The sequence below is a fragment of the Rhinoderma darwinii genome, chromosome 5, assembly GCF_050947455.1.
Source record: "Rhinoderma darwinii isolate aRhiDar2 chromosome 5, aRhiDar2.hap1, whole genome shotgun sequence".
Lineage (NCBI taxonomy): Eukaryota > Metazoa > Chordata > Amphibia > Anura > Rhinodermatidae > Rhinoderma > Rhinoderma darwinii.
The window spans coordinates 261477842-261500012 of NC_134691.1; the positions used below are offsets into that span (position 1 = coordinate 261477842).

The 22171-nt window shown below is 41.5% G+C and overlaps 1 protein-coding gene across 2 annotated transcripts in view; it reads left to right on the forward strand.

Annotated features, from left to right (window-relative positions):
* The window catches only part of ZDHHC3 (zDHHC palmitoyltransferase 3), a 50007-nt gene that overhangs the window by 11944 nt on the left and 15892 nt on the right, over positions 1 to 22171 (forward strand). For both annotated transcript variants that reach the window (XM_075827073.1, XM_075827074.1), the window contains exons 2-6: positions 2510 to 2840; positions 12162 to 12286; positions 14402 to 14498; positions 18028 to 18109; positions 19926 to 20056. In XM_075827073.1, the coding sequence (XP_075683188.1) occupies positions 2538 to 2840; positions 12162 to 12286; positions 14402 to 14498; positions 18028 to 18109; positions 19926 to 20056 (738 nt within the window). In that variant the 5' untranslated portion in view covers positions 2510 to 2537. The remainder of the gene's footprint in view (positions 1 to 2509; positions 2841 to 12161; positions 12287 to 14401; positions 14499 to 18027; positions 18110 to 19925; positions 20057 to 22171) is intronic.

The following is a 22171-nucleotide window of genomic DNA, read 5'->3' on the forward strand; positions in this document are numbered from 1 at the left end:
GCATTTAGCCCTGAGGGGTACTTTAAAATATTTTTTTGCGTTGTGGTTTATATTGAAGTGAGATTACATCTACCGCTGCCAATTTACATTACAATAATATTGGGTCCAGTCAAGATCCAGTGGGATCTACCAATGGTCTAATGTGTTTATGCGGGCATCCACTCTCGTGAGGAGAAATGAATTGGCCCCCATTTCTTCCCTGACAGAGACTTAGCCAGACATGCTTGTAAATTGGGGTTGATGATTCGGTCCAGATCTATCTCCTGTATGTATCATTATTGACTCTCATGACTTCATGCAAGCTCGGCTTTTTTTTAATGTTCTATGCTCACATCTGGTCAATGGATGTCTCCTAGACAGAAGCTTTACTACTGAAATCAATACTTGACAGAGGGCTTTGTTCAGTAGAGCAAACATTAATACCTAAGCGACAGAAGTGCTTATAATCTGTTGTCTGTAGTTTATTCTTTCCCTGGCAATCCATTACATTGTGTGTCTGTACCCTGCACTCTCTCTGGTTTTCTGAACATTCAAAAAAATTGATAATGAAAATCTCCGTACATTTTTGTGATCTATGATTCAGGGGAAAGCATGTTTTAGGGCCTGTTCACATCACCGTTGCCCTTCCGCTGAGGGGTTCCGTCTGAGGTTTCTAACAGGTTCACCCCCTCAATAGAAAGGCAAACAGTAACCTAAGCTTCCGTTTCCCTAATCATTGATTTCAATGGTGATGGAAACTTAGTTAATGGTTTCTGTCTGTCACCGTTGTGACAGGGTTCCGTTGTTCTTGACAGAACCAATAGCGCAGTCGACTGCGCTATTGATTCCGTCAAAACGACGGAACCCTGTTACAATCGTGACAGACGGAAACCATTAGCTAGGTTTCCATCACCATTGAGTTCAATGGGGAGGGAAACGGAAGCTGAGATTTCCGTTTGCTTTCAGCGGAGGGGTTAACCCGACGGAAACCTCCGACGGAACCCCTCAGCGGAACGCAGACGGTGATGTGAACACAGCCTTACGCCATACCTAGCTTTCTGTCTACTCCTATTGAAGGACACTAAAGGTAGTGCCAAAAGGAATGTGAACAGCTCGTGAAAAAATAGGACATGTCCTATTTTTGTCTGCTTTCACTCACTGCAAATATGCAGTGCAAAACTAGTTTTTCATGGCCAATGTGACACACAGCCTTAGTGATTGAGTTCAGACACAACGGAAAAAAATCTGCTGCGGATTGTGCCACAAATCTGTGGCAAAATCCCTATGTGTTACATGTGGATTTCACCCTTTGCATTGCAAAGGATATGCAATGTTAAATACTTTTGTGTCAAAAAAGACAAAAGTATAGTAGGTATGATACCTTTATTGGCTAATGAGAAAAATTATATATGTGGCTTTCAGAGCGCACAGGCTCCTTCTTCAGGCAAGTTTACAAAAACCAACCTGAAGAAGGAGCCTGTGTGCTCTGAAAGCTTCCATATATCATTTTTATGGTGAGCCAATAAAGGTATCATACCTACTATACTTTTGTCTTTTTTGACACAATAGTATTTAACATTGCATATCTTTGCAATGCAAAGGGTGAAATCCGATCAGATTTGTGGCAAAATCCGCAGCAGATTTTTTTCCGTTGTGTCTGAACTCAATCCCTAAGGCTGTGTGTCAAATCGGCCATGAAAAACAAGTTTTTCACTGTATATTTGCATCCATGCAGTACCCTTTTTCACGGATCCCTCATAGACTTGAGTGAAAACGAACAAAAATAGGACATGTCCTATTTTTCCATATTGTTTGTGGCTAACACGGTACTACACTATTTTTTACCGTACTCCATTGCAAAGGATAAAATACATGGCAAAAATCTGCGACATGATAGGCACGCTGCAGATTTGAAAATCTGCCGCATGCCCTTATATCTGTAGCAGAAAACTCAACTACTTTGGAATTGGGTATTAAAAAACATGTATTTCGCTGTACTTTGTTGTATTTTTTCAGTGGAGTAGCTACACCTAAAATCTGCAGCAAATCTGCCATGTCTGAACGTGGCTTTCATCTCGTTTTCCAAGTATGCTGATACTTTGTAATGAGTAACTATATCTCAATGCTTGTGGCATTAGAAATATCTGTTTACTTACATATGCATGTCTATGCAGCATTATATAGACATGACACGTACTTAGACATCACTTCCATTATACAGGTTACTGTACTGATGTGCGCTCAGGTCTGTACTGAGTTTGCATAGTGACCACTGGTTACGAATAACTAGTCCACCAGTGTGTGAAGACACAAAGATCTCAGCTTTCTGAGTTGCATCTGTGTTTTGGGTTGATTTGAAGCAATTCTCTGATATATTTTTTTGCATTTTTTTTTTGGCCTAAGCGAGGTTGTATTGTTTTAGCATAAAAAAAAAGATATATTTCCTTTTTTTTAAAAAAAAAAAAAAAAAAAGATAATTGTTTATCTGAGGGGTAATTTCATGTATATTAATTCTCAGTGTCTCTTCTAGGCCAAAAATATGGACTATAAAGCTTACCATGCCAACCCCAAGCCACCGCTACCGTGACATTGAGAGGACAGCACAGTACCTCCAACCAGAGAAGTGTCTCCCACCACCAGTCGATAACTCCATGGCTAAAGTGTGGTTCATCAAAGATGGCTGCGGCATTGCTTGTGCCGTAGTTACCTGGTTTCTGGTTTTCTATGCAGAGTTTGTTGTTGTTTTTGTCATGCTGCTGCCATCCAAAGATTTGATTTATAGCACAATCAATGGGATTATCTTTAATGCGCTGGCATTCCTAGCTCTGGCTTCACATTTCCGCGCTATGATCACTGATCCTGTAAGTATGACATCAGTTTCTAGTTTTACTCTAGAAGGCCGTTTTTACACCGCCGTATTCTGGTCAGTATTTTGCAACACTATTTGTAAGACAAAACCAGTAGTAGATCCAAAACACAGAAGAGGTACAAATCGTCCCATTATAATTTTTTTTTCTGTGTAGGTTTCACTCCTGGTTTTGGCTTCCAAATACTGAAGCAAAATACTGACCAGAACACTGCAATGTGAAGGTGGCCTAAGAGTTATGTTTTACCTTTTCATATTCATAAAGGAGAAAGGAACGAAACAATTCATTTGGGCGCAATCATTTTCTTTGGTAAATGCATATGTTTTCTGCCTATGGTTGAGTTGATGCGGTCTGCTGACAGTTGGCGCATAGAATTTAAAAGGACTGTCTCACATCAAGAAACCCTTTTCAAATGCCTTATAAATAAGGGCAAAAGGATAAAATAGTGGCTGTCCCCAGTTCAGGACCCCCTCAATGAACCAGGACGGAGAGCACTTACCCATTCTGGCAGACCTAGCTTGTCCGTGCATTACATATCGGCCATTGATTACAGGCTTTGGACCTGTAACATGAAGCACTGATGGCAAAAAAACAAAGCTATTAAATAAATAATAAAAAAAAAAAGGTCATCTTTTTCATGTAAACTAAAGTGTATTTATATAACATGCCTGACATTTCTCCTTGAAGCCATATCCTTGCTGCAATGCTGTATTACATCGCCCTGTAGTCCATGTAAATGACAAATGCAGACTCCTTACCGTGGTGATCTACGTGTCACCTGCAGAACACTGTGGGCATGCTTACGCTGTTTAGAAAATGGCAGGGCCAAATAATTATTTATTCTGAAGTCTAAGACAAACTTCAACTTTGACATAAAGAGCACCAGTTATGTAGTTGTTAGGTTTTAAACCATCAACTTCGATGTGGAAAACCACAGTATATAAAACCCATATGCATAAACAGTGGTGGCAGTTTATACATGCCGTACAGCAATGCAGGTTTCCACGGAAGCAGTTCCAGTAAGATTTCCTAAACCTTTCTTCGATCACACCATTCTCTGTATATTCTTGACACCGTTGCTCGAGAAAACCCCACAAGGTTGGCAGTTTTTGAAATGCTGGCCCAGGCTAGTCTAGCACCGATGACCATGCCACGTTTAGGGTATGTGCACACGAGAAGTGGCCTTTACGTCTGAAACGAGGCAGCTGTTTTCTCGTAAATCTTGAGCTGTTCTTCATTGACTTCAATGAAGAACGGCTCAAATTACGTTGCAAAGAAGTGTCCTGCACTTCTTTACCGAGGCAGTCATTTTACGTGTCGTCCTTTGACAGCTGTCAAACGACGACGCGTAAATGACAGGTCGTCTGCACAGTACGTCGGCAAACCCATTCAAATGAATGGGCAGATGTTTGCCGACGTATTGTAGCCCTATTTTCAGGCGTAAAACGAGGCAAAATACGCCTCGTTTACGTCTGAAAATAGGTCGTGTGAACCCAGCCTTAAAGTCGCTCAGATCACTAGATTTTCCCATTCTAATGCAGATTCACACTGAAAGTGATCCATGGAAAACCTGCTCATGTATCTAATTTCCATACAGGGAAACTTCAATCGTTAAAGGGCAGGTGTCTCTAATAAAGAGGTCATTCAGTGTAGACAATATTGCAATATTCCCAACGGTAGTCAAGAATGCCTAATAAAGTATATATATATGCATCACACCTTCAGGGTATTAAAAATCCATATAATCTTAACCCCTTAGTGACCAACCTATTTTAGGCCTTAAGGACCAAACACTTTTGTTCGCTTATCGATCGTCACATTTAGAGAGCTATAACTTTTTTTATTTTTCCGTCAATATAGCTTTATGAGGACTTTTTTTTTTTTTCGGGATTAGTTGTATTTTTTTAATGGCACCATTTTGGGGTACATATAATTTTTTGATTAACTTTTATAAACTTTTTTTATGTTTTACTACTTTTGCACAATAAAAAAACTTGAACTGAAATTATTTGTTTTTGCGTCATCTCTTTCTAAGAGCCATAACTTATATTTTTTTTCTTACTTATTATTACGTTTTTGGGGGGCAATGGAAAAAAAATAGCAATTCCGCCATCGTTTTTTGCATTTATTTTTTTTACGGTGTTCTCCTTGCGGTTTAGTTTACATGTTAACTTTATTGTTTGGGTCATTATGGTCGCGGCGATACCATATACGTGTACTTTTATTTATTTTTTACACTTTTACTAAATCCACTTTTTAATGCAAAAAATGTTTTTTTTTGTTTGTTTTCTTTACTGTAATCTTTATTAATTTTATTTAACATTTAGTACCTGTTTTTTTTTCTTTACTCCCACTAGGGGACTTCACTTTGCTATCTTTTGAACACTAATGCTTTGGTATACTTAGTACCAATGCATTATTGCCTATAAGGATGTGCCTCTTGCATTTGCGGGCCGCTGATGGGTGACAGAGGGAGCTCCCTCCCTCTGTAAACTACTTAAATGCCGCGGTCGCTATTGACCGCAGCATTAAGGGTTTAAACTGCCTCGATCGAAGTAAACTTCGATCGCTACCGTTGGAGCAGGAACCCGGCTGTCATCAGACAGCCGGGCACCCGCCCCAGCCTGCACGGGACACCAGTGCAGGACTTTTGCTAGGCTGCCGTGAAAAGACAGTGGCCTAGCCTAAGGCCCCTTAGTGACTGCCGTGAAAAGGAGTATTGGTTGTCACTAAGGGGTTAAAGAGACCATACATAAAAGCAGGTCCTTTATTACACTGAAATACACAAGTACTGGAAATGCTGACGCGTCTCCAGACTGCGCTTCCCTTAGTCGTAGCAGCATGCGATGCACATAGCCAAATATTTGTAGCAGTGTGTAGTTGGATCTGGTCAATAGAAGCAGAATTCGCATCGTTCACATGTTTATACATACGTTGCCAGAATACCTCCATTACTCATTACCTTGTGCGGTTTCTATCATCCTATATGAAAATATTACTGTGGACGGATGATACTTGTTCATAATGCTACAACAAAGAAGTCATCACTTAAAAGTACAGTTTGTGTTGTAGGTTTCTTGTGACTGAGTAACCCCACGGTACAGGGAGGCAATTGAGAAATGTTTTATGTGAAGGGACTTTTTTCAGGAAGGAAATGTAACCATTATTGATAATTCATTATGACCAAAATGGCAACACAACTGTCCAATGCATTCCAACTTTATAGGTGTGATGGTAAAATACAAATAAAGAATCCAACAAAAATTAACAATTGCTAAAAGAGACCTTATACACTGAAGTCCTCTCAAGGAAGCACGGTTACATGGGAGAAGCAGATATTGACTTTTTAGACCGCTTATGAAATTACCATACAGTCGCATGCATAACATCCCATTAGCCCAGTGGAGATCCAAACTGAAAGCAACATAGGCACAAGAACTGTTCATTTGGAGCCTGACATGAGCCTTAGGGTCCTATTACACGACCTCACGTAGGTCGTGTAAACGAGCGCCGATTAACAAGACCGCTCGTTTATTGCGGTCGTTTGCTTCTTTGACGAGGAGCCATGTATGGGGACGATCGCTCGTTACTCCGATCGCTCGTTACTCCGATCGCTCGTCCCTATACATTTCTATCATGTCCGCAGCACATCTCCCCTGTTTACACGATAATATTTGAGGCTGCATAAACGATACAATCAGCCAATGATTGTGCGTTTGATTGTTCATTGGCTGATTGTTGCCCTGATTACACAAGGCAATGATCGGGAATGAGCGTTCTGTGAACGCTTGTTTGCCCAATAATTGGGCCATGTAAAAATGCCTTTAGCTTAGCATACGCAATAGCAAACGTCATCTGTACTGGTGTAAAGCATACCTCCGCTGAACTCTGGAACATTAGAAAGGCGTTTCACCATTCGGCAGTCTGATGAACTGATCTGGGTTTGTGCAGGTCAGGAAACCTTTCTTGTTTGAACACATTGATGGCCTCATTTATCAATACTATTTGAAAGTAAAACTGGCTTTGTTGCCTATAGCAACCAATGAGAGCTCAGATTTTGTAAACTGCTCTTGAAGGCTGGGTTCTCACTGTGTGTTTTTGTTGCGGTTTTTAGCATGCGTTTCTTTTTGTTTTGATATATAAACTCCCATGTCTCTCAATGAGTGCATCAACCAAAACAGAAAGATGCATGCTATAAATCGCATCAGAAACGCAGAGTGTGGACCCAGACGAAAAATTAAAACCTACACTGTTATTGTTTGCTATAGGCAACAAGACCAGTTTAGCAGTTAGGGCCTGTTCACATCAGCGTTGGCTTTCCGTTCCGGGGTTCCGTCGAAGGTTTCCGTCGGGTGAACCCCGCAACGGAAAGTCAAACTGAAACCAGAGCTACCGTTTCCGTCACCATTGATATCAATGCTGACAGAAACATTGGGCTCCTCCCATTCTACTTACGGTCTAGGTGCCGCGGTCGCTATTGATCACTGCATCTAAATGGTTAGACATCCGGGATCTGAGGTATGTCTGATCCCAGCTGTTCGTGCAAGGACTAATACACCATACACCGCTGACACCCGCAGTGTATTGATTAGGCTCAGCCCATGAGCCTGCTCCATACTAACCCCCCCCCCCCCCAGAACGAATATGATGTACAGATACGACAAACGTCTCTAAGGGGGGTAATTGATTGGGACTCTTTCATGGTCTTGGCTAATCTCCTTGAGAATTTTATGCTTCCAGTTTTGTGGGGAATGTCCTTTTCTATTTCAGCATGACATTTTAATAAATCATTTGATTTGTATACACATTGTTAAAACGGATATCATTATAGTCTATGGGGGACAGATGCGAATGTTGGGCATCTGTCACAGTTTTCGTTTAATGTAAATGTCTGGAGCTTTTCTTGGAGTATGCGCCAAAAGGATAACATTAATCACAGTGTGAAATGAGCCTTAGAATGGAGGTTTGGTCCAGTCCTGTAAGCCAGCGGCTCTGAAGTTAGGCTAGGTCTATATTGCGCAATCACTGACATAATAATAGTGTCTGTCTTTCATATAAATCTTCCATCTTGAGGATAGTTAACACTTCTTTGTCAGAATTCATGTGGTATTACTTTTCTATCTTGTAGAGCAGAATATTTAGTATTTGATATATCCTACAATATGCAGTAAGCTTTTTGAGCAAGCATGGTAACTGCAATAATTGTCAAGCATACAGTTGTGTAAATGCATTCTTAAGGCTACATTCACACGAGCGTGACAGATTTACGCACGTAAAAAATGCGCGTAAATCTGTCCGTGTGCGTTGCGTTATTGCATCTGTGTGCTTTGCGAGTGGCATGTGTTTTTCACGCACTCGCAAAGCACTTCTTTTTTTCTTCCCCCAATGGAGTTGATGCCAAATCATGCACAGCACACGGATGTGCAATTGTGTGCTGTGCGTGGATTTGACGCACCCATTGACTACAATGGGCGCATAGGTGCGTGAAAACGCAACAATATAGGACATGCAGTGAGATTCACGCAATGGACTCTCGCTGCGTGAAAACGCACGCATGTGTGAATGGCCTCATTGAAATCAATGGGTCCGTGTGCTTTGAGTGATTTCCACGCACAGCACACGGACGAGTTATATGTTATATGAGCCCTTAGGTGTGTGTGACGAAGCATGTCAGCGGCCAAAGTGGAGCAGCCTAGCATAATTGTCATTAAAAGCCTCCCTTATCAGGGTACATATTTAGTCAGTAAGGTGTGTCCATAATCACATTCTCTCATAGGTGATCTAATGTGTAGCAGCTATAAGAGTACTTGAGAATCACAACGTATAAGAAAGGCACCGGCATCATTTTACATCATACGAAATTGTCACGATACCAGAATTTGGATTTCGATACCGATACTTAGAGTAGTATTGCGTTATTCGATACCAAAACCATACTTTGCCAACAATAAAAAAAACAAACTCCAAAATATAAATTCCTAAACACCCTGTGCCTGATGTCACAAAATGTATCGATTTTTGAACCTCCATGTGCCTCACGTTCATAGTAATTAACCCCATCATGTACCTTACGTTAACTCAATATTGCCCATTACAACTGTGAGCGAGGTACTTGAAGGGATCACTTACTATAATGATAACAATGGGCACTATTGGGTTAATGTGTGAGGGAAATTATGTGGTTAATTCACATGGCCCGTATGTCACCCGCTTTTCCTGGATTCAACATGGTTCAGAAAGCCGGGCTCCCGTACTGAAAACATGATTACACTACAGGACAGTATTCCCGCGGGGAGGCAGTGACTCTCAGCATCATGGATGACTATGATGCTGGGAGCTCGGCTTTCTGAACTATGTTGGATCCAGGAAAAGCGGGTGACATACGGTCTGTATCTCACGCACGAACACAACCATGTGAATTAACCACATCATTTCCCTCACACATTAACCCAGTGGTGCCCATTATAATCATTATAGTAAGTGATCCCATCAAGTACCTCGCTCACAGTTGTAATGAGCAACATTGAGTTAATGTGTGAGGTACAAGATGGGGTTAATTACTATTAGGGTATGTTCACACGCCTAATAAAAATACGTCTGAAAATACGGAGCTGTTTCCAAGGGAAAACAGCTCCTGATTTTCAGACGTTTTTTTAAGAAACTCGTGTTTTTTCGCTGCGTTTTTTACGGCCGTTTTTGGAGCTGTTTTTCTATAGAGGTAATGAAAAACGGCTCCAAAAATGGCTCAAGAAGTGACATGCACTTCTTTTTCGCGTGTGTTTTTTTACACGGCAGTTTTTTAAAACCGCCACGTAAAAATACGCCTCGTCGGAACAGCACCATTTTTCCCATTGAAATCAATTGGCAGATGTTTGGAGGCGTTCAGCTTCCGATTTTTAGCCATGTGAATATAGCTTTTTTAGCCATGTGAACATGCCATAGATGTGAGGCAAATGGAGGTACTAAATTCTTAACACCATGTGTCTCACATTAATAATAAGCGACTTCATCATTTCCCTCACATAATGGCAACATTGGGGTTAATGTGGGTCACATTAACGCCAATGTTCCTCTATGCGGGCTGCCTTTATAGCTTGTACTCTGCTGTAATACCTGCCTGGAGCCGATCTGTCGCTACACTGCAGCGCGAGCGTCACAGGCACGTCATCCGGAAACCTGTGACAGTCCCATCCCTGCCCCTTTCTCACATTCCAGGTTATCATTGGTGGCTGTAGAGAAAGAAAGGAGGAGCGTTCCTCCCTCCTACTGTGACGCGACCGGCACTAATGATGAGCGGGGCGTCCCAGTAGGAGAGAGGAACGCTCCTTCCTTTCTCTACTGCCACCAATGATCTGTGAATCTCAGAAGGGACGGGGAAAGGGTCACTGTAAGAAGAAAACATCGCGGGCGCTTTACACTGCGCATGCACGCCATGTTCTCTTCATTTATTTCAATACTAAGCTGTGCAGTCACACAGCTTAGTATCAAAATACATAAATTGATGGTATTGAACGGTTTGCCCCCGCACAGCATCGAAATGGTATTGAAATTTCGATGCATCGTGCATCCCTAGTAGGGACACAACCTATTAAGAAGGCGAATGAAAACACAGAGTTGTCAATGTATTCATAAGTTTCCTGGACAAATAGCAGAAATATTCCTTGGGTAATGCAAGTATTTACTAAAACCGACATGTCAGGAGAGCAGACAGATCTTCTAATGCACCTACAGTATATCAGTCAACAAAAGTTGCAGTTGACTGTATATTCTGTGGGATTGTGACATGACCATGTACAGAAGTCATTGGAAAGCGACACTGTTCTGAGACACCACTCGCTCTTTCTGAAAATGGGAGATTATATATAATATGTATAATTCATGCGACATTAAAGGGAGTGTCCCAGAATCAAAAATGATCACGTATTCATAGGATAGGTGATCGTTTTCTGATCGCTAAGGGGCCCCACTACTATATGATCTAGTACTATACTACTATATAGCAGGGGTCCCAACCCCTAGATCCACCTTACTGCATCCCCCGCAGTGAGGAGGAGTTTGAATTGAGAAGAGGTCGAGCATACGCCCACAGCTCCATTCAGTGTCTGTGAGAATGACGGGAACAGCCCAATCTGTACTCGGCTGCTTCTCTCTCCCCCATAGACTTTGTATGGAGTGGCAGTGCGCATGCCCGACCGCCGCTCCATTCAATGTCCTACTCACTGCGGTCGAGCAGTGAGAAGGAACAGGTGGTCTGGAATGACCAGTTTCACGATTGGTGGGATCCTAGTGGTAGGGCCTACAGCAATCAGCATTTTTCACCTATCCTGTGGTTAATTATTAACAATTTTTGATTCTGTGTCAAGCCTTTTAAATATAGCATGATTTTCTTTATGTGATCTAGTGTGTGAATGGCTAGGCTTTTGCTTATATATAGTTTTTAAACTCCGGCTTCACATAACTACACTGCATAATGCTTTTCACTATTCATCTCTTACACAATGTAATATTTTTAGTTTAGCAGCAAATGATTTTACATTTTTTTTTGTTCATCAAAGATGAAACAAGTTTTTGCATAATAGGCCTTGAGTTGAGGATTTGTAAAGCAAATTTTTTGGCTGATGTCACAAGTCGAACGTTCTTAGTTACAAACAAAGTAAACATAATGTGTGATATATGAAAGCAAAAAAAAAATCGCATTAAGGCTATGTTCACACAGAGTTTTTTGCAGGCGTAATTTCTGCCTCAAAATTCCGTTTGGAAGTTTGAGGCAGATTTTCTACTCCCTGCACGCCGATTTTCGCAGCGTTTTTCGCCCGTGGCCTTTGAGAGCCACGGGCATAAAACGCAGCGAAATAAGCTTTCTCTGCCTCCCATTGAAGTCAACGGGAGGTCAGAGGCGGAAATGCCAGAAGATAGGGCATGTCTCTTCTTTCTCCCGCGAGGCGGTTTTACCGCTCGCGGGAGAAAACCGCCCCTGCCTCCCATTGAAATCAACGGGAGGCATTTTCGGGCTGTTTTTGACTAGTTTTTGGGCGCGGTTTCCGCGTCCAAAAGCTCGTAAAAAAAACTCTGTGTGAACATAGCCTAACAATTACAATTTTTGAGCTACAAAACCAGGATAATTGTTGTATTTTACATACTGTCAATTTCTGGTATTCTTTACTAAAGGTCTTGTGAGCTCAAGGCACTTCGTAGAAAACCTGAAAGCTATAAATATATTCAGTAGGAAGTCCAAAAGACTAATAATAGTCTTGTAATGTAAAGTTTAAGCTCCTCTACACTAAAGTATTGTTTTTTCATATTTTATTTATATAGGGTGCAGTTCCTAAAGGAAATGCCACTAAGGAATTCATTGAAAGCCTGCAACTGAAACCAGGACAGGTGGTTTACAAATGCCCAAAATGTTGCAGCATCAAGCCCGACAGGGCTCATCATTGCAGGTATAGTTAAGAAATTCTGCTGACCTACAGATATACATTAAAGCAGAACTGTCCTAAAAATATGCTGCTCGATATAAGGGGACAGGTCCTGCTAGCTGTAATACCAAATGTCATTTGGATAATTGCTAAGAGGAACCATGCAGGGGACTCCCAGTTATTAGTCACTGTATTCATAAGTCCAGCCCAGCAATGATTGCCGCTGATCTACTTGTATACGTTGTCAGCTGTCAATCATTGGTAAGGGGCGGGGGATGTGCTAGGCTCAGGAATACAATGGACTCCGAACTATGAATCCTATATTCTTTCTTGCTCAGAATTAATATTTTTCTGTTATGTTTGGAATAATATTTAGTCTGACTTGTCATGATATCATGCTGCCCGTTAATTGAGGGAATAGAGATTAGCACTGTCTTCCTTTTTGGAAGAGGAGAGATTAGGCAGAGCATTTTCGGTTATTTAGTAGGATTTACAAAATTGAACCTTGGAGGCAGAGTATACAACTTTGCTGGATAAAAGAGATGAAGTATTAAGTACTTCTAGTTCTGAAGCGCAGCATGGAAGGCAAACTTCAGAGGTTCCTAGACAATGATCAATTATTTCAGGTGTGGAGGAGAATATCATTTTAGAATTGACAACTGGAAGTGGAAGACGCAAAATCCGTTTTATCTTAGTGTTTCCTGTTATTGTTAAACAGGAATGGACTCTAAGTTGTTTTTAATGGCTTATTATCTTCTTATACTTTTACTGATTCTTTGCTCTATGATGAAACTTACCCAGGGGAGAGCACTAGGATTAGCAGTAGCGCCACACCACTGTGGAATTATTTTATTGGGGAGTTTTTAGTGAGTGTGGGCTTTCCAAGAAGGAAGTGCGTGTAAGTATATATTATAATGATTGTGATTCTCATTTAATATTAGATATGACATTTAGATTAGGAGGTTCAATTCTCAAGGTCCCTATATGCTATAGGATCACATGACCGACATTCATCCCTGTGTAATACATGGGCAGCCTATGTCCCCCAGAGCGAGAGCCGCTGCTTGTTAGCTGCTCTCCTCTCTGGCTTATAGATCCCCCTAGGATCCCCCTCTAGGATGTCATGTGCCCTAATAGGATATATGGACAGGGGTCATCCTTGTGTAAGTTCTTGAACGGTCATCAAGTTTTAAAGAAAGTCAATTCAGCCATTTCTTAATTGATGTCAAGGTTTGTAATTCAGCTTGAATCCCTAGTTATGCAAGTGCAGGGAATGTATTGCAGTATAAGTAGTCAAATATGTAATTCAGAGACTGAGTGAAAACCCTTATGGCAGGTACGGGATTTGAACTAGAGTTTTTAAGTTAGACAGAAGTGGAAAACTGAAGGATTTATAGTTGGACGCCAATTTTTAATTTTTTTTCTTTTCTAAGGGGAAACTACAACTATAGTAGACTGGATGTCTTCTTGTGAAATACGATAACTGAAAATAATAACATTCTGTGTGGATCCGTAATACAGCCCCTATTTGCCTGCTATAGGCCCAACTTTTCCTCTGTATAAAATTGGAGGCACGCACAGGATTTCTGCAAGAAAAAAAATTGTGGAATACTCAATCACATTCTGTATTAGGCTCTGCTTATGTCTGCGTCGGATTCTCTTTCGCGTCAGATTTGATGGGAAGAATAGAGCTGCATTCAAAACGTCAGACACCATGTCGGAACCCGACGGGCCCGATCATAAGTTTATAGGGTCCATCAGGCGCCGGTGATATCCATCATACTATGGATCTGGCACTTATATACGGATATACTTCTTATAAACAAACGGTGACGCAGATGTGAACAGAGCCTAACGGAGATCACTATATGGCAACACATAAAGTGCCTTCAGATCCATAAATACGGACTCTTAGCCACTGCATGTCCTGCTTTAAGTAGCGAGTTGAAAAATAAGTTAAAAACGACAATAATAAATAAAAGTAGATTTTACATATTACAAAGATGCTAGATTTTTCTATATGGCCAATGTTAACTAAAGGTGAAGCTACCTTGGACAAAGGTTCAATATAAAGTGAATCTGGTTCACAATGCTTTTAGATAATCTATTAATGTTTCATTTCTCATTATCTTTCCCCAGTGTATGCAAAAGATGCATTAGGAAGATGGATCACCATTGTCCATGGGTTAATAACTGTGTGGGAGAAAACAACCAGAAATTTTTTGTTTTGTTCACAGTAAGTATCTAGAAGGATTGATATTCCGATGTGGACCTCAACTTAGTTATGTATAAAAGTGACTGTATTATTGGGGTTCTATACATTTTAGCACATAAGGCTTGCTCTAACTTTTTAGGATATGCACTGTTGGAGTAAATTACGCAGCGGTAAACAGCATTTAAATTCTCATGATTTTGTGATTTTTGTGCGGAATAAGTGCTGCTTTCCATGTAATAATGTTATGGCATATCACTAGGATATGACCTAATAATATGTTCAGTGGGGGTCTAAACTCTGTGACCCCCACCGGTCACAGAGGCATTCTGAGAGGACACAGATCTGGTCCTCTCAGCATTCCCCTCCTTATGATTATTTATTCTTTCGCTCAGCTCAGTAGGACTACTTTAGTGGCAGCGCTCTATATAGCACGTCTTTCATTATAGTGAAGAACATCCATTCTTATCCTGCATGTCAGTAATAAAACCCTACGGCCTTTATGGGAAAACATGCACCGATCAGCCATAACATTGAAACCAGTGGCAGGTGAAGTGAATGGCATTGATTATTTCATTACAATGGCGCCTATCAAGTGTGGGATATATTGGGACGCAAGTGAATGGCAGTTCTTATAGTTGATTTGTTGGAAACAGAAAAAAATAGGCAAGTGTAAGGATCTGAGCGAGTTTAACACGGGCCAAATTGTGATGCTAAACAAATGGGTCTCCGCATCTCTAAACGTCTTATGCGGTGGTCCCCGTATGCAGAGGTTAGTACTTACCAAAAGGGGTTAAAGGAAGGACAACTGGTGACGGGTTCATGGGAAACAGGATCATTGTTGCACGTGGGGAGTGAAGGCTAGTCCATCTGGTCTGATGCCAAAGAAATACTACTGTAGCACAAATTGCTGAAAAAGTTCATGCTCGCTATGATACACTCTGTGTTTCGACATCTTTTTATCGCAGCTTGCTGCATAGTACGCAAGCAAGTGGTAATAATGTTATGACTGATCGGTGTGTATTTCCTGCATACTTACATTATTTGCAAAACAAATTGGACTAGGGATGCACGATGCATCGAAACCTCGATACTGTTTCGATACCGTGCTTAGCATTGTAACACATGAATGTATGAGAGCAGGGATGCGGCTGTGTGATACAGCCATTGCCCCGCACCTGAGTCCTGACAAGTTCGCGCCGTCAGGATGATGTGATGCAGCCGGCCCTGCACTAATGATTGCCGGCACTGAAAACCGAGAACATGGCGGCGCACTACAAAACACCCCCATGTTCTGTGTTCCGTGCCTGCGCTCATTAGTGCAGCGCCGGCTGCATCACCTCATGCTGACCACGCGCGCACTTATGTCAGGAGCGGGGCAATGGCTGTATTACACAGCCGCAACCCCGCTCTATAACGGCAGAGGTCAGAGGAACCTCTCATCTCCGCTGCTATTCCCCTGAATGCTGCGATGAAAGCTGACTGCAGCATTCAGGAGAAAATGAGAAGGGGGGATGCCCCCTGGATCGTGTCACAGGGAATTCCTGTGACGCGATCGAGGGCCATACCATATATGGGCAGACAGCCCAGGGTCCATTGAAGGACCCCAGGGCTGTCTTACCATATTTCCTGTTAGGGCATACTTAGGTATGTCCTAACAACTGCCTGTGTACTATACGTACACATGCTAATGTACTGGCATATAGATATATACCAGTACATTACTATCGGCATATAGATATATGCCAGTACATTCAAGTTTAAAATAAAAACAAAGTAATATTAAATGTAAAAAAAATACACATACACCTTTTTTTCTACAATAAACATTAAAATAAGTCTCAATACATAAAATATACACATACTCCGTATTGGCGCGGCCATAATGAGCTGCACAACCAATTTTTTGCGTAATTTATGATTTGTACACTGTAAAAATAAAATAAAAACTTCTTTCACTTATTAATGTAAAGCACGAGGTGTGATGAATTTAACCTCCATGTGCCTCACATTAATAGTAATTAACCCCATCATGTACCTTACACATTAACCCATTATGACTTAGAAACATGATGGGGTTAATTACTATTAATGTGAGGCACATTCAAAATTCATCACACCTCGTGCCTCACATCAGAAAATGTAAGAACTTTTTTTTTTATTACTGTTGGCAAAGTATCGTTTTGTTATTGAAATGGCAATACTACACAAAGTAGCGGTATCGAAGACCAAATTCTGGTATCGTGACATCCCTAAATTGGACCAAGACTATACACTGATCAGCCATAACACTAAAACCATCTGCCTAATATTGCTAACCCGTCAAGGCATAAACTCCACAAGACCTCTAAAGGTGTCCTGTGGTATTTGGCAACAAGATATTAGCAGCAGAACCTTTAAGTCTTGTAAGTTGCCAGGTGGGGCTTCCATTCATGGGACTTGTTTTTCCAGCACATTCCACAGATGCTGGATTTGATTGAGATCTGGGGAATTTGGAGACCAAGTCAATACCTTGAACTCTTTGTCATGTTCATCAAAAATTCCTGAACAATTTTTGCAGTGTGACTGAGTGAATTATTCTTCTGAAAGAGTTCACTGTCGTTAGGTAATACCATTGCCAGGAATAGTTTTACTTAGTCTGCAACAATGTTTAAGTAAAAGGTACGTGTCAAAGTAATATCCACATGAATGCCTGGACCCAAGGATTTCCATCAAAACACTGATCAGCCGGCTTCTCTTCTCATAGTTGATCCTGGTGCCATCTCTTCCCAAGGTAAGTGACGCACACACACCCGGGCATCCACTTAATATAAAAGAAAACAATCATTCATCTGACCAGACCACCTTCTTCCATTGTTTCATGGTCCAGTTCTGATGCTTATGTGCCCAATGAGGGCGCTTTCGACAATGCACAGGGGTCAGTATGGTAGCCTAAGCGGTCTGTGGTTACGTAGCCCCATATGCAGCAAGCTGCAATGCACAGTGTGTTCTGACACCTTTATATCATAGCGAGCATTAACCTTTTTAGCCAGTTGCACTTCTGTGGGATGGGAGCAGATGGGGTAACTTTTGCTCCCGACCTGTTGCAGTGAGCCTTGGGCGTCCACGAGTCTGTCGCCGGTTCACCAGTTGTCCTTCTAGGACCACTTTTGGTTGATACTAACCACTGCATAGTAGGAACTCCCCACAAGACCTGCAGTTTTGGAAATGCTGTGACTGTCGCCTGGCCATCACAATTTGTCAAAGTCGCTCAGATCCTTACGCTTGCCCATTTTTCCGCTTCCAACACATCAACTTCAAGAACTGACTGTTCACTTGCTACCTAATATATCCCACTCCTTGACAGGCGCCATTGTCCTTAAATAATCAATATTATTCAATTCACCTATCAGTGATTTTATTGTTATGACTGACCATTGTGTGTATATAATGATCAAACAATATATAGTGTTTTTTAGTTTTTCATTTTGGTTGTAAGTGAACCGAGGGTCCTTGTGAATGTTTGTTTATTTTCTGCTGTTGCCGGAGAGCTTACATTTTCTTTGTTTTTCAGATGTACATATCCCTGATTTCCTTGCATGCCCTCATCATGGTAGGGTTTCATTTCCTGTACTGTTTTGAAGAAGACTGGACAAGTGAGTGCTTATGTACGGAAATGTTACACATTTATAGCACGTGCACACTGGCAAAAGACTGGGTTAAGCTAACCCTCGGCACTCCAGCTATTCTCGTCATCTATATTGTTCTACTGCATGTTACATTATATTTTTGGCTTGTGGATCTATAGCTTTGGTTTATAGTAAGGTTCCAACGTAATTCCCTCTTGGGTTGATTTTACAATAAAGGACAGAGCTGAGGTCCTATTCCCTGCCACTGCCATACACATGCAGTCATCAGAGTATTTCCATCATTTACAGAAGCCTTTATTGTGTCAGACTGGTCACAGATGCTGTTTTGATGGCATTGGTAAACCTGTTATGATAGTTTTCATATATAGTATATTCATTTCTGTTATTGTGTAAAATCAACCCTAGGTACAGTTCTATATTATGTCTGTATTTAAGATGTTATCTAGCACACAAGTGCTCCAAGCATTAACCATGTATTTCACAAGTGCGGTGGAATGCCAGAAGAAAATGTCCTGAGCTAATCTCTTGTTATTTTAGCTCGTACTTCCATGACAGATTACCTTTTGAGAAAAAGAAAATGTTTGAAAATCAGCTTGGTGTGAGACACTGGTGTTGTAAATAATTGTGTTAGATGTCCATAAAGGGTTAAACCAGGAGGCAAGCCACAGGCCTACTGTACAGCTCACTGAACTGTTGTTCAGAGATATTGTACATCACTTCTGCAGGTAGAGCATCAGAAGTAGAGCCCTGTTAGCCAACGGCTCTCCTCTAATTCGTATTATAAATTCCTGAAAAAACATTATACTTGCCAATGTGTGTGTTGATGGGAGGCAGGTTGTATAACTTAAAGGGACACTCCGGCCAAAACTAAATTTTCCCGTGTGTACCATTATGGTATTCCATGTGTCAGTCTCTCACCTGTTATTTTTCTTGCTGCTTCTATCTCTATATATCAGACTGGGATGGTTGCTTAGCAGCAGTGTGAACGCGGCTCAGTGATTCACCTTCCCTACTTGATTGTCTGGAGATCTATGTGTCACCTATCACAGGCTTCAGCAGTTCCTGTACCACACTAGTTTTGCACAGGGGGGGGGGGGGGAGCAGAAACTTTTATCATTGGCTACAACTGATACTTAGACAGGTTCCTGTCACGCCGGTATAAAGTAGAAGAATATAGTGCAGCCTCCCTGTCTGTATACTTATGGGTTCTCAGCTTATTTAGGAGAATTTAGAAAGAATGATAGTCACAATGTCCCCCAGCATGCAGAAATGGTATGGTCTTTAGCTGGTCGTGTGATGCTGTGCTGAAGCATCATGGGATTAATAGCAAAGCAGAGGGGAAGAGAAAGCTGTGGAAATCTAAGAATCAAGATGAAGGCTTTTTTAAGGCACAGACAAGGCAGCAGTTCAAAAAGTAAGTACAGTATACATAAAAGAAGTGTAGAGTGGTATACAGTCAGGTGGGGAATGCAGACATGGAAAGTTGTGCTTTCACTTGAGGTCTTTTTTTAAGTCACTTCTTGTACTTCCGTAGTGAGGTGTAGTGGGAAAAGTGAACCTGCCTATTTCAGCTAGGATTCACACAGTTGGTATAAGTTTCTCCTGATTTGTTTTAATATTTAGTTGTATTCATTAAAATAACTGTATAAAAACTTTCTTGTGAGGATTTCAGCTGTTAGGTAATCACACGAAGACAACCCAATAAGTAAAATCTCCTATATCATGATATTAAAACTTTTAAAACCTGCTCTCTGTAACCGGACAAGTTTACACATGATTGACTACACATCCTCTAATCTCTGCTTTTGTCTTTTTCCCATAGAGTGCAGCTCCTTCTCTCCACCAACCACTGTCATCCTCCTTATTCTGCTTTGTTTTGAGGGTTTGCTCTTCCTCATCTTTACTGCTGTTATGTTTGGCACACAAGTACACTCTATCTGTACTGATGAAACGGTGAGTTCCTAAAATGTACTTCTTGTTTTGTCACAATAAAAGTTTGTTGAGTTATAATCAATGTTTACATATATTGGGAGTGTTCCTGTTTATCAGGATATTTTTATCATCTGTAAATGAGTCTTTAGAATTTGCCTATGTCTGAAAAAGTCCAAGGAGAGACGTGCAGACTTGTTGAATGAGTGCTATGAGCATTTATGTTCTCTGTTCACTGTGAATATAAGGCAACATGAAAGGTCATTAAAGAGGCTCTGTCACCAGATTTTGCAACCCCTATCTGCTATTGTAGCAGATCGGCGCTGCAATGTAGATTACAGTAACGTTTTTATTTTTAAAAAACGAGCATTTTTGGCCAAGTTATGACCATTTTTGTAGTTATGCAAATGAGGCTTGCAAAAATCCAAGTGGGTGTGTTTAAAAGTAAAAGTCCAAGTGGGCGTGTATTATGTGCGTACATCGGGGCGTTTTTAATACTTTTACTAGCTGGGCGTTCTGATGAGAAGTATCATCCACTTCTCTTCAGAACGCCCAGCTTCTGACAGTGCAGATCTGTGACGTCACTCACAGGTCCTGCATCGTGACGGCCACATCGGCACCAGAGGCTACAGTTGATTCTGCAGCAGCATCAGCGTTTGCAGGTAAGATCGACTTACCTGCAAACGCTGATGCTGCTGCAGAATCAACTGTAGCCTCTGGTGCCGATGTGGCCGTCACGATGCAGGACCTGTGAGTGACGTCACAGATCTGCACTGTCAGAAGCTGGGCGTTCTGAAGAGAAGAGGATGTTACTTCTCTTCAGAGCGCCCAGCTAGTGAAAGTATTAAAAACGCCCCGATGTACGCACCTAATACACGCCCACTTGGACTTTTACTTTTAAACACACCCACTTGGACTTTTGCAAGCCTCATTTGCATAATTACAAAAATGGTCATAACTTGGCCAAAAATGCTCGTTTTTTAAAAATAAAAACGTTACTGTAATCTACATTGCAGCGCCTATCTGCTACAATAGCAGATAGGGGTTGCAAAATCTGGTGACAGAGCCTCTTTAAAGAGACTCTGTCACCACATTATAAGTGGCCTATCTCCTACATAAGGAGATCGGCGCTATAATGTAGGGGACAGCAGTGCTTTTTATTTAAAAAAACAATCTATTTTTACCACTTTATTAGCGATTTTAGATTTATGCTAATGAGTTGCTTAATGCCCAAGTGGGCGTGTTTTTACTTTAGACCAAGTGGGCGTTGTACAGAGGAGTGTATGACGCTGACCAATCAGCGTCATGCACTCCTCTCCATTCATTTAGGCAGCGCATAGGGATCCTTTTAGATCGCTATGTGCTGTCTTATACTAACACATTAACAATACTGAAGTGTTTAGACAGTGAATAGACATTCCACGGGATGTCTATTCACAATCTGTGCACTTCGTTACTGTTTCTGTGGTAGTTACAGCAGAGCAAAGTGTAATCCCGCGAGATTACGCAGTAAATGACAGGTTACAGCGAGATTACGCTTTGATCCGAGTCCCGGGTCCCCTGGTGATCAGCTGTTTTTCCCCTTAAATAGGAGAAGGCTGCAATACTGTGAATCGCCGCTACATCTGTGTTGATTCACAGTGAGCAAGTGGAAATGAAGGGGAAGCCCTGCACCCCCTTCAAAACAGCTGATCGTCGGGGATCCCGGGAGATGGAGCCCGACCCATCGGCTATTGATGGCCTATCCTGATGACAGGCCATCAACTTTTAGGGACTGGAAAGCCCCTTTTAACCAGTAAGTGACCGCCCATTAGTGTTTTTACGGCAGCCACTAACGGGCTTTATTCCGATGCAATAGCCTTTTTACGGCGATGCATCAGAGCAAATAAATAGAGCAAGGAGTCTTTAAACCTCCGTGCTCTCCGCGGCGAGATCGCTATCCGTATCGTTCTCACTCGTTTAACCCCTCAGATGCGGCGCTCAATAGCGAGAGCCGCATCTGAGTGGTTTTTGAGAGAGGGAGGGAGATCTCTCATCCGACCGGCACCCTTCGTAAGATCGCAGAGTGTCGGTGGTTTCTATGGCAGCCGGGGGCCTAATAAAAAGCGTATTCTAAAAAGCTGCTTCATTCTAGAGATT